The 13,824-nt window shown below is 39.6% G+C and overlaps 1 protein-coding gene across 3 annotated transcripts in view; it reads right to left on the bottom strand.

The window, feature by feature from the left end:
- Positions 1-317: 317 nt before the first annotated feature.
- Positions 318-13,824, bottom strand: part of LOC120794835 (calcium-activated potassium channel subunit alpha-1-like) — a 90,228-nt gene continuing 76,721 nt past the window's right edge. The window contains exons 21-30 of one of the 3 annotated variants that reach the window (XM_040136207.1): positions 11,535-11,658; positions 10,954-11,178; positions 9,919-10,111; positions 8,884-8,997; positions 7,450-7,580; positions 6,438-6,632; positions 4,547-4,665; positions 4,193-4,414; positions 3,561-3,562; positions 318-494 (exon numbers count right to left, since the gene is read on the bottom strand). In XM_040136207.1, coding sequence (XP_039992141.1) covers positions 343-494; positions 3,561-3,562; positions 4,193-4,414; positions 4,547-4,665; positions 6,438-6,632; positions 7,450-7,580; positions 8,884-8,997; positions 9,919-10,111; positions 10,954-11,178; positions 11,535-11,658 — 1,477 coding nt within the window. In that variant the 3' untranslated portion in view covers positions 318-342. Of the gene's footprint in view, positions 497-1,421; positions 1,449-3,560; positions 3,563-4,192; positions 4,415-4,546; positions 4,666-6,437; positions 6,633-7,449; positions 7,581-8,883; positions 8,998-9,918; positions 10,112-10,953; positions 11,179-11,534; positions 11,659-13,824 lie in introns of all 3 variants that reach the window. The other 2 variants (XM_040136208.1, XM_040136206.1) reach the window with 2 other exon arrangements.

Genomic DNA, 13,824 nt, shown 5'->3' with positions numbered 1-13,824 from the left:
GTCATCTTTACATTGCTCGTCTCCTTCAAGTGACCCTCATTCCCCAAAATTGAACAAAAAAGTCATGGAGTCTGGTCACCACTAAAGATTAGCTGTGCAAACTAATAGTTGAGTGGTTGCGACACTTGACTATGATTGTCTCTATGTATATTTCTTGTATGACCACTTGTACAATAAACTTGCTGCAGAGGTGAATGAGGAAAGCAGTTTATGTTCATCTCGTCTAATGTCAATTGAATATTTATGTTTGCAGGTGAGAAGATATCCCAAATCCCAGTCTGACACCTACATGAGAAGTCTTCTGGGAGTCCAAGCGTCCAGGTGTCAGCGTGGGTCCGGAGCTTAGCACTCGTCTTCTGCTTCTCTGATGGGTGGAATCAAGCTGCTTGTGGATTTATACTGACTGACTTGGTTTACGGCGAGAGTATTCACAGGCTTGATCTGTATGGTCCTCAGGTGGGTATTCTCTGGCTCATCTGTAAACCGTGTCTTTTCTGAGAAAGTGCCAAAATCATATAGAGACAAAAAGGAGGGACATCAGATAGTTAATGCTACATGAACGTCAATTACAATGTCAGTGTCACCAATTTGTTTTTTGGTTTTTTTGGGGGGGGGTTGTGTTTTAAATTCACACAGAACATTGGGAGGACACTGTACATTTTAAAAGAAATTATTGTTTGAGTTGATGGTGTAGAAAGAAAGAAATGCTAACATGATAAAAATAAGCTCTGAGGTGGAGTTTTAATGGCAGTTACGTCTCACTCGATGTCCCATTGTCCCAGTTCTTCACCTCTGTAATGTCACGCTTCGATATGCTTTTCATATATATACACCATACTGCCACGTAAGCATGCTGTTCTGTTGGGTCAGCAGACATGCAGGTCACCACTTAAAAAAAATCTTTTTTCATACTTCATTGTACTAAACTAGAAGTTAAAACTTTTAACTTCACAATTCATACATAATGGTTTTTTAAGCTTTTTGATGGGATTCAGGCTTTAAGCTCGATGCAACTTTCTTTTCTTATAGAAGCAAATACATAGTCTGGCATAGTATATCGCTGGTGATTCATACACTTGGCAATGTCCATGGTCATGCATTTTCATCAACATGACTTAAGGCTGTGGTGCTACGGTACATTAACACATACGTATGCCAGTAGATACCATGTTGCCAATAATAAAACATCAAACATGACTTGATACAGAATAAAGTCAAGTGGCATCAAACCATTTAGAGGCAATGACACGGTAAAACCTACAGTGAGATGTACTGCTTAGGTCATACCCATGCGCTCCTGATGCACTCATTTGGAAACACCAAACTACTTGCCTTTCATTCAGAGGGCACAATGTCACCAAGGACATGGCCATGTTCAATGCATTATTTAACAACATGCATAATCATTCATTTCCATATTTTGGCCCACTCTATTCATCCTTGTTGCACTTTCGAAAAAGAAAGTAGTGCACTAAATGGGAATTACCAATATGACCATTAATAACAAACTGCACAGCATGATGATTGGAGGCATTAAAACAGCAGATGCTCTCATTACATATGGATGTAGAGTAGGTTAAATAGTAGGCTGCAACCAAGCAAATCCACAAAAAGTAAAGAAAAACAGAACATGGATCATGTCAGAAATCTTTAAGTGCCATTATTATGCATCTAGCCAGTGTAGCATGTGTCAAGCAGCCATACTGTATCCATGCCTATTGCCAAAACAATAGAGTGGTAGAAGACGTCAATGTTTCAGATGTAATTCCGAACCCAATGAGGCAGGTAACATATAAAATGTGTTATATAATGTACTTAGGTACCAGCTCAAAATAAGAGGGCTCAGCAGCTTCATGTCGAACATAAATGTATTTCTATAAAATGTGCGATGTTAAAGAAATTGTGCAGCTGAACATGTTTTTTTTAGCACAGATTACTAACCACAGAAAGCTTGTAGTGCTCATTCAGCATCTCTGAAAATGAAAGTGTGAATATTTTCTCATGGAAAAAATAGTATATAAGAAAGAACTTAGCGAACGCATTCCTCTACCAATTCTGCATAATCCTCTAATTGTCTTAATAATAGAATATGTTTAGATATTTGTAATTGAAATACACACGATGACGGACAGTAATGCTTATTAACTTAAACCTACATACTGTCTGGGTATTCTATGGCTCCTTGTACAATTTAACGAGCTATGTTAATCTTAATTCATCATGCTATGGTGGTGCCAACCATAGTCAACATTCTCATTTCTTGAGTAGACCAGAGTAAGAGGTGACAGGTAGGTTAGGGAATACTCAGGAACCGCCGGCTGAAGGCTGGATGAGATACGTCCTGAGATACTGAACACTCTGAATATTGTTGAGGAGTCGTAGACACACCTCTTCAATGTCACATGGCGGGGATGGTTCCCCTTTTCGAATAAGGGAACCTGACGGTGTGCTCCAATTATTGAGGTATCACACTGCTCAGCCTCCCTGGGAAAATAATGGCAGTGTTCTGGCAGGGGGGCCCTGATAGATTGTCACACCTCAGATTCAGGAAGAGAAATGTGGATTCCATCCTGGTCATTAAACAACAGAGCAGCTCTTTACTTTTTCAGGAATACTGGAGTGGCCACGGGATCTTGCCTGCCCAATCTGCTTGTATTGTGTGGACTTGGGAAGGTTTCTGCCTGTTTCCCTTGTAGTGTCACCTGGGTGTACTGACTGTGAGGTGCTGGGACGCTTGCTACGAGGCATTCGGTCCTTGTATAACTGGAGTGAGAGCTGTGTCAGTATTTTCAACAATGAGTCGAGCGTGAAAGAAAAACAAGTTCAACCAATATAAATAAACACTGAGATGTGACATTCACATGTGAAGACACTATAATTATAATGGTGGTGTAGCTTTATTAATAACTAACATTTTCTGCTTGCAAATATCTTGACAAAATTAATACTTCATGGAGTCAAATAACATTTAAGTGAAAGTATAGAATTTAAATGTTAATGTAAATCAAAAGGTATTAAGAGAACATGATGTTCAGTATTTCAAAGACATGACAAAATATGAGCTTTTAAGACATGTAAAGTGCAGTGCAAGTACAATAAGGTTCAGCTTTTATTCAAACAAAATAATAAAATGTTTCAGCAGAGTAAAACGTGGAATGTTTTGAGGTGGAAAGATCCAGTGACCATTATCACAGAGGTGAGAGTTGTTCACATAAGAAAGAAGTAAAACTAAAAGGTTTCAAATGTTTGCCAATTCCTACTCTGAAGGGAGATATCATGTTCTGTTATATATTGTGTTGGCCCATATCACGCAGAAAAAAAAAATACTCTCTTTTTGCTTTTAGGGTCCTTTTTTCACATTTTAACCAAGATGGCATCATCTCAAACTGGAAGAGGTTTAAGGAGCTGGCCCTGTGTGTGCAGGTAAGAGCACTACAGTGAAGTCAGCAATAAAAATGTAAATGATGATGATGACAAAGACAGTGAACTATGTGAACCTGAATAACCCTAAGTATGATTTAAAGTAAATTCAATACAAACAGGATCAACAAGGTCAGCACTTCTTTGGAAACTAACAGGATTTATCTTAGTTGTAGAAACAAACACTGCACTGCACTTGTCTACATGTGAATTTGTTTTTAAGTTTACCATAAACAAAATGTTGTTGATTTAGATATCTTGCTTTTAACTGCAGAGGGATTTTGGATGGATTTTCTAACTATCAAAAATTTGTCCTGCTGTGAAAATAGTGAAATCAAGAAAAATTCTGTTAAATTATGACAAACATTACGCCGGTACTCAAGAATAACAGAAATATTTACAACCCTGGTAAAAGTGTACTGTAATTCTTGGCATAAAAAAATGTATAAGAATGCAAAATTCACAACCACAGTAACAACCGTTGGGTGGAAAGAAAAAAAAAGAAAAACCTCAATACATGGGGGCCCACAGGCAAGACAGAATTCCTTTGTGGTCGCTTACTTTGCCCTATGCCATGGGATGGCCCAGTTGTTGACTGCAAACTAAGACATACCAGTAACACATGCATACACATTCAGACAAACATACACACATTGCCAGCCAGCCATGTTACAGTCTGTCTGGACTCCGAAAAAAGGACACACAGGACAACACTGTTGGCAGGCACTGTTCACAGACATAGAAAGTCAGAGAGCTTTAGAGGGGCACATACTTTTGTTTGTCTCGTGAGTCCCTGGTTTTGGTGCGGTTGGTGCGGTTGGTGGTTGGGATAGAGTGGACAGAGGAGCTCTTTTTGCTGGAGGAATGGGACGAATGGGAAGAGTGGGAAAGGCTGGTTCGAGACTGGCCGGCGTTGTGGTCGAACTGCATCAGGCAGAATATCAGGTCTGAGGGCACGAGCTCAAACGCATATGGTGGATTGGTTATGACATACCTAGAGGAGAGAGGGAACAGATGCGAGGCCAGTTCTAAATATAGTGTAGGTAGAAGCGATTTCTTTGACAAAGCCTTTGTTTTATGGACTTTTGAGGATGTAAACTGAAGGATGCATTAGGTCTGTACTCACCGTTTGGTACATTGGCTTTGTGTGTTTAGATGTGCGTCTCGTAACCGATAGATGCCAAAGCACAGCATGTTGTATGTTTTCAGGGCTTTACAAAACAGGTCACCATAACAACCACCATCCTGCAAGACAGTGACAAAAACACAGTGTAGTCTGTATTTTAACAAAAGTACCACTAAAAGTACATGTTAAAAATATAACATAAAAATAAATCATAATAATCATTTACATGGATCAAATATACCTCCAGCATTAAAAATGAGTCCTGAACTAATGAGTGTTTATCTGCTGCAGATGACGATGTTGAAAAAGATTTAAGTTATGTGCAATTTCTTCAAAATAACCCTAAAAGCGCTGCTACAACAGCATTCAAAACTGCAAAATTTCACAGTGCAATTAAATGAATTCAGTGCAATCGGTGGATTGACTTCCACCACTGGCCAAAAGCAAGTAGTCTTGATAGTGCTGAGCTTTAAGGGAATAATGTAGATTTGGGGAGTCCTAAATTGAAGAAGCTATCTTAAGGTTATTAACTGTGTTGTACCATTCAGTTGTATTTAATCCTCCTCTGTCTGAGTATAAACTGCTCCACAAGACCGTGGTTTTTAGACCGTTATAACACCTGAGCGAGTGGGCTTCAATAAACTGTGTTAACTCATTTTCCTGTTACCGACCGAGCTACAGTTTGCAAGATAGTTAGTTTGACTTCGTTGCACCCTGCACAGATTCAAGGCAGCAAAGCAACCCCATACCATAACTGAGCCTCGACCATGTTTCACAGTGGGGATGGTGTTCTTTTCTTTTTCTTCGGTAAACACGGAGCTGATGTGATTTATCAAAATGCTCTAATTTTGCTTCATCTGTCCGAAAGATAATCTCCCAGAAGATTGTGGCGTGTCTACATGTGTTTCAGCAAACCGCGGGCTGGCTTTTTTTCTCTTTCAAAAGTGTGGTTTTCCTGGGTCTTCTTCCATGGAGCCCACTGTAAATATAAGCGTAGTGTAGTGATGTGCAAAGCAGTTATTTTCAGTTTTCTGAATCATTAGGATAAGTTCATTAAAAAGATTTGTTCACTGAATCGTTCAGTGCTTGACCAGAGCTTCGACAGTATAGTCCCACTCACTGAACTGAAACGTAGCTGAACGGTGTATACTCGTCAGGATTCCTGGCTTCTGGAATCGGAAGTGCTGTCGCCAAACTCTGTTTATAAATCTTGAGATTTTTAAAGTTTCCTAGCTGAATATCGAAGATTAGTGCTGGTTTTTAATGACTTTTAAGTCTTTTCTAAATGATCTACAGATCGGCTTTACTCTTGAACTTGCTGAGCCTGATCCCGGCAGTTCAAGCCACTGATGCTCTCATCGAAGCCGCAGGACCACCGGTGAGTCTCTACACTCTCTCCTCTCATATGGGGCCAGCCCAACAAGTTTGTGTTTATCGGGGAAGTCTGTCAAAACAATGGGGGACTTGAAGGTGTGCGTTTTTGTTCATATGGCTTTGTAAGTGTAACCATGTGAGGGATTACACCATTGATTAGGCCATTGGCGATATTGTGTCAACTCCCTGCTACATTAGCCATTAGCTTGGAGAAAAGAACGGCCTCCATGTAAGCGCATTCCTGCATGTTTCATGAACTATACAACACTAACTGACATCTCGTAGTGTATGAAATGTAATATTGCTGGGATTTTGCTCACTAAATGTCCTTATCTGATGATGACTGGATTGGATTAAAAATCTAAATTTCATTGTTACAGAACCCACCTATTTTTGGATGTAAAATCTGAATCACAGCCATACCTGCTAGTCTAAATCCTTTCACTAAAGTTAGCCCCCAAAAATACAAGCAGACAAAGATGTGCTTAGCCCTTGGGTGACAAGACCAGTCTCTTACCCCGAGGTCGGCAAAGGGCCCGTCGTACAAGGCCAGCTGTGCCACGCGACACCTGTCCCTGTTCGCCAGGGTCTGTGGTGTGCTGTAACCACCTCGTAATGCATTCTCCTCCGCCAGCAGTCCCTCAAGCTCCGGGGTCGCCCCGCCTGTGACCAGCGTCCGGATCAAGGTGAGGATATTATCATTGAAGTATGTCTGAAGGAATGAAAGTAGAGGGGGTTGAATCCTTAAGCAAACGCCACCAAAGTCACAACTGAACCTTCTCAAAGTGCCGGCCAGCCTGAATGGTGCTATCTAACTCCTCCCTGTCACATCACATTGCTCCATACAATGAGTGAAAAGACAGGAGAATCCAATTACTGCAGGTCATTCTCACTCCCATCACAGAGAGACACAAGAAGTGCCTGTACACAATGGTACTGTCCAGGCATTTCATATAGCTAAATAGCAGATTAAAAAATCAGCTTCACAAACTCCGTATAAAGCCTCAAGATACACTTTTCTCAGTGTAGTTATATTTTTAATTTGAACCTGTTTTGCTTTGTTAATTTTAACAAGGGCAAATATCTGCCCTTTTTCTTTGCACTGCAGTCTCTTGTCTCCCCCTGCTTCTCCAGCCCAGTGACGTCTCCCTCGGCTGCTGACAGCCCTATTGACTAAGATGATGGATGAGGGCTGTCCATTAGGTAGCATTACCTTTGTCTACACTGGAGTGCACTTGAAGGCAGCTTTGTTCTAACCTCACTCATACTGAAAGGCAGACAAATGAAGCCATCATACCTAGTACAAGTTCCAGTCTTTTCATCTATTGTGTTAACGGGAGCAGAGGGGCCTACATTTTTTCGGGTGGACCAGAGGTATTCTGCTATCTGCCCCTGATATCAAAACACAAGATTTCTTTCTTTTCTTTGTCAGATCGCTGACAGATATGATATGTCACTGCACAAAAACCCCTATCATAATCTTTTTAAAAGTACAGATTTGTCTGTAAGCAAAATCGATTCTGACTTACAGCACTCATTAACGAATCCAGCACACTGACTGCAAAGGCTGTCCCACAGGCAAAAGGCTGAGTGAGGTATAACTCTGTGTCTGGGTCGTCGTCGTCATCTTGATCCAGGAACTGAACATTCGAGTCATTCACTATGGGGGTAAACATAAATTTCATGAATTATTTAAATTCTGCTTGTTTTCGCCACACTAAAACCAGATCTCGTGGATTTATTTGTGGTTTGAAAAAGCATGGATCGTGTACTTAAGCATACATCAAGCAAATACTTGATTGATGTGAAGAGGAGGACACAAAAGTACAGTGGTTGTGCACAACAGTCAGTAGCTGCAGATATGGACTGTATTAGACATCTGTGTTAGACATTTCTCCCTAATTTATTAGTTCTGAATTTGGACAAAACTGTAGTTTCTTTCAATTGACTGAAATCAAACCGTGTCTGGTATTCGTGTTTGGCCTTGTGGCCAACTTGCCTCTGCCACATTCCATATCCAGGCCATTCATGCACAATTATGACACCATGCATATTGTCAAAGCTCCAGGCCTTGATTCAAAGTCCACTGAGGTCAATATCAGTAACACCAATATGCCATTGTTTGTCTTGTAAATCCAATACAGAACTTCCAATTACATGTACTTGCATGTCAAAACAAATGAAAGTATCTCATTGCCCCAGACCCTTCTTTGAAGATGTCTTTGAGCACAAAAACACATGCAGTAGCTGGAAGAAAGTAATGATGTAAAATTTACTGCTACTTCTGTGAGGACAGAAATGAATGTCAGTCATATCGACAGGGCTGAGATGAAAGAAGGGCCAGAGAATGTGATCCGACAGAAGATGCTATGAAAACAGCCACAAGGACTTCTGAGGGATCAAAGGCCTTGTAATTCTTAGAAAAATAAAAGGGAAAAATTTTGCTTTGAGATAAGGGGCCAAAACAAGACAGGCAATTTCAACCAGAACCAAGGGTAAAATGTGCTCAAAGTGATGCTATGGGAATGGACATAGCCTCTTGTGCAGCGAGAGAAATCAAAAGAAAGCTGATATGGAGGCAGCAGCAGTTACAACACTGCAGCACAGGACAGAGGCACTTCTTACCCAGCTCAGTTATCATTTGTATGCTGGTCCCACTGCTTTTATCCTGACTGAATGAAATCACAGGCAGTTTTTTGCCTGGCTTTGCTAATGGTGCTAGACAAGTGTTGAGGAAAAACAGTTACTGGAGCATGTCAACAGGGGACAAAAAAAACCCATTATAACTCAAAATACAGTATGCTTAATCCAGTGTTGACAGCCTTTAAATGCCGAAATTGTGTTTTCAGATTTGTTCACAACTACTTAACTTAAAAAAACAAGAAAAAAAACAAAACAACAAACACGCAACAGTAGAGCTAGCATATCAATCATCTGACACCAATATACAGCAGCAAGCATACCTAGTTCTGTTATGATGGGAATATTTGCTCCAGTTGTGACAGAAGTCTGCCTTACTAATCCATGGACTGGGCTGTTTTCAGGAGAAGATCTATCCATCCCTGGTGGTGTGAAGCCTAAATGGACACACACATGTAATAAAACACATCTGTTAATACAATATTCAATACTCCATCAGAGGCTACAAACAGGCGTATCAGCAGAACTAATACACTGAGGCTAGTTCATCCATTTACGGCCCCTGCTGAAGCTGCTGAGTGCGATGTTACCGTATTCTTGACAGGGTCCAATATTAGCCCATATATAATAGATGTGACACACTGCTCATTTTGTTTCCCTTAGACTGTGTGTGCATGGAGACGGAAACCTTTTACACACACGCACACACACAAAAAGAAAAGCATGTACACTATGGAGCCATGAAATAGAAAATAAGTGACACAAGATTGAATTCAGATTGACTTGACATTCCTTGCTTTCCTCATACTGACAAGTAAGCACATTAAATCAATGATGCTGTATGTATTATACATAGGCTGTGTTTTGACATCCATCACTTGGTGCTGACTAAGGCAAAAATTTGAGGTCACACATGTATTAGAGGAATAATGAAATTTGCAGGGATTTTTCCTCATCTCTGCTCAGGTCAAAAGGTTTCTAAAAGCATTTTTCTCTATGCCAAAGAATGACCATTATTGAAGGCCATCTCAAGCGAACTGATTGCTTCAGTCGCTGGTCTGAAAGCTGTAACATGCAATATTCAGCAATTATACACATGATATTAATTTTACAAAGCGGTCCCAGACATTGAAAAATAAAAAAAATTCGTAAACCAGGTGAGGCTGTTGTGCTTGTTGCCACCAATTAGATTTGTGAAGAAAGCAGTTGTTACAGTAACCTGAGGAATAGTCAGTAGGGTTTACTGTCAAATGCAGTGACACCGGGTCAGCCAGGCAGCACCCAGTGAGGGATATTCTCTGTGCCAGGCCACTGTCCCTCACAGGCAGTGCAGTGAACTATGATAGGGCACTCCTTACCTTGGGAATTAGCCTGCAAGACCCCGATGCTGTCATCAAACTGCATGGATTTGATGTTGAGTGACGCCAAGATGCATTCTTTGTCCTGCAGTGATGCATCGTCAATATTGTTCTGATTGGCTGACAGAATGACACACATGTCGCAGAGGTTGATGTTGACAGCCCTCAGATCTGCCCGACTCAACGGTGTGCCCTTTAAAGCAAGTGAGGGAGAGGATTTGTTATCTCACCTACGTGATACAAGAGGTACATGAAAATGTAGCTAAATGTAACTTTTAAGTTGCATCTCATCCTTGAGACGTATTTCAACCCCTTTTCCTACAAAATATGTTTACATACTACTGAATTGCTTTACCGGATATGTTCTGGAGGACACTTAAATGCTGCCAGGATTACTTCACTGGAAAACTACAGAAGTGTGGCATTCTTAGACTGAACAAAAGTCATATAGAGTGGTGGATGGTTTAGTGAACAAAGCACAAAACTTTGACACCAGAGATTACCGGTCTTCACATCCTGCGTCCCATGTGTTGTTAGGTTTAGTCTATTGAACTGGTTCAGTAAAGATCATGGTTTTTATTAAATATTGAAAAAGTTGTCTTGTCTCCTGCTTCATGTCGGCATTTACCTTGGAAAAAAAACAACCCTTAAATAGTATCTAGATCATACCAAGGCCAAAGCAACCCACAGGTGTATGTTAGAGACTTATTGACTAAAACCATATTCTTTCCCTGATCTTAACCAAGTGCTTTGAGGTGATTAAACTTAACTATGAAAATGTTAATCATGTTTTAGTCGCCAGGAGTGAATGTTGTATAGCAAATACATTAAGTACATTGGCTTTGAACAGCTTGCAGATACATATAATTTAAATATTTCCTCATTGTATTTCGTTATGTTTCCTGCAAAACGTATCTGTTAATGCAAATGAGTTGTATATGAACATAGTCTTTAAGAGACAGGATTTCTCATTTTGTCATACCTGTTACAGTACTATAGATACATGTTTTAAATTGTAGATCTTGCTTTACTCACTGGCAGAATAGTAACTTTTGGAAAGTTGTGAAGAGTCTCCCACTCTCGCTTCAGATACTCGAGGGAGCCGACAAACACGATGTGCTTCAGCTCATGGTAGTGAAAGTTGCTTGCTCTCAGGGGCATGACAAAGTTTCGGAGACCAATCAATGCCGATTTCACATCTCCAAAAATGCACACAACCACATGACCGCTCAGAACAGTCATGGCTGCCTCGCTCCGGGTCTGAGAGGGAAAGAAAGTACAAGGGATTAAAAAGAAGAAAAGAAAGATGTTTCTGACTGAAATGCTCCATGAACTCGCTTTTTAAACAAATGTTAATGCTCTCTCCTCGTAAAATATATCATGCAGTTTAAGACTGCAATGGACTATAAAAGTAATTTGAAAAATGGCATATGTATTAGTACAAGAAATGTTCTAAGTAAAGGACCCCGTATACCAAATGACAAGTCAAACACCTCATTAGAGTGTGTAAGTGCCCTGTCAACCTCTGATGGTAATTTGTGACATGACACATCTGTCACCAGGGAGAAGTGTGTCAGGGAAAAATGACATGCGCTGCGTAAAGGAGCAGAACCCACCAAGATGACCTTCTCGATGTCTTTGGATGGGCACCAGTGAAACATCCCCGTGGAGTCGTATTTCTTTACATTCTCGTCCATGTTCTCAATTTGCTCGTTCCCAGGGATGAGGAGGGGGTCATGTCTAATCAAACAAAAGATGGGAGAAGAGAGGGACTGAATAAAAGAATATCATAAGACCTGGTAACTGTTGATTAGATGACCTAGGTCTTGGCAATTGACCAATAGAGCTACGTCATAAAATGATAAACCTGAGAATACCATTCACAGGCGGACAAAAGTTATAATACTAAGAAAAACATTTTTTATACAGCATCTTTCAAAAAAAGGTGATTTGTCTGGCTAATCAAGATTACAAGTAATATTAATGAGTAAATGGTAAAAATAATAAAATAATAAATTAAACTTTTTATTTGTTAAAAACATTCATTAATAGACCAAAAAAATATTTAGGGATCTCCAAATAAATCACTCGTATTTTTAAAAGAATTAGCTTTTTTCCTTTTCCCTCTCCGTGCTCATTCCTGTCAGAGGCCATTGGCAGAAATGCAGAGTGACATCAGCAACGCCAGGCGGAAGGAGATGGCAGAAACATACTGCTTTGACTGGCATGAGCACGGAGATGCAATTACGCCCCCTTAACTGTATACAGCTTTTGACATAGTGTGCTGCGCAGTAAAAGCTTTAACAGACCAGACTTTAAATATTTCAGCAATTTGCCCAATCATATTTGCTTTCCAAAGTGAAGGGTATTAATTTTTAAACAGAGCATCAGAACTACATAAACTAATTTCACTGAGCGCAGTGGTGAGCTTCATCCTACCCAACACTGACCACTAAAGTGGTCTCCAAACATGAGTACCTACGGTTATATCACGCATGTTCTGGTCAGACTGTTATGACGAATTGACAGAGTTTCTAGATATATATTAAAATATAAGATACTTTTGTTACCAAAAACATCGTCTGACTTTCAAACCCTCCCATGTTCACCTTTCCTTCCTCTATAGCCCCACTCAAAAATAGGGAAAAATAAAAACATAAACTTAAATAAGAAGATTAATTTGAAAAAAACCTATATCCCAAAAAAAACCAACTTTTAAATAAAACATATGTACATATAAAAATGTAGAAAATTCTATCTAATATCGTCCTCTTTAAAGAAATAATGCATCTAAAGTTCATACCCAACATCAGATGCTAGGCTTATTTTCTAAAGTCACTCCAGTACTCGTCAAAAAGTGACAGATTTATTTCTTTTTGTCACGTGCTATACGTGAGGCTATTTTCTTGAGACATTTCTTACATTTTTATTTGAAATATTTAAATTTACTAAACTTTAAGTACGTGTTCTTTTAAAATATTACGGTCCTGTAGTTTTATTGTAACCACTTGAACACATTTCCCATCTCTCCATTTTCTAATCTGTGTATCACTGTTCAGGGGCAGGCAATTAGGGCTGGGCAATATAGCAAAAATCAATATCACAATATTAATGAGACTATGCTTCCAATATTGATATCTAATCACAATATGGTAAATGTATGCAAAATTAGGAATCAAATTGATGTCGTATCTATGTAGTGAACTTTAATCTACTGACAAAACTTTACACATATAAAATACAAACATTTTTTTTGTTCACAATTTTAATTACAATTCGCTTGGAATTATTAATTTGGAAAACAGAATTTTGCAAAATGATACCAAAAAAATGATCATATCATCACAACAGGATTCCACAATACATGATAATATTCAATTACTGCCTGATTTGACGGTTTCCAGTTTACCTGCCCTCCACGTCTTTTAGCTGTGAAGGGAAACCCACAAAGACAAAAAGGAACATAGAAAGTCAAGATCACCACAACCAGCCAATGCGGTCAAACATGACCAGCCGCAGTCCTAACTACAGAGCCATGTGCTGCCCAACACAATTCCCCTCAGAGTCAGATGACAGCTGAAGATGTTATCTTCTGAAAACACAGACAGCAGCCTTCTGTCTCTGTCTAAAACCTTTTAAATGCTTCAAGTCTTCTCCCCATAAGAAGAGCATCTCTTTAATCCATATGAGTACTTTGAAAGAATGCTACCTTAAGTAACACGTTAAGTATGCATGAAAGTGTCAGCTGAAACTACCAACCCCTCAGGCTCCAAGAGACTGAAGCCAAAAAAAAAAAAGCCTGCCTTTGGGCTTATATACCCCTAGGCAAGACCTGGATATCCTTTCAAGAATGGAATCAGTTGGAGAAGGAAACGTCTTTTTTGCCACTTTCTACCTCTCAGAGTC

This window comes from Xiphias gladius, chromosome 9 (genome assembly GCF_016859285.1).
Source record: "Xiphias gladius isolate SHS-SW01 ecotype Sanya breed wild chromosome 9, ASM1685928v1, whole genome shotgun sequence".
NCBI lineage: Eukaryota > Metazoa > Chordata > Actinopteri > Istiophoriformes > Xiphiidae > Xiphias > Xiphias gladius.
The sequence above is the reverse complement of the archived record's forward strand: the minus strand, read 5'-3'. Positions and strand labels throughout refer to the sequence as shown.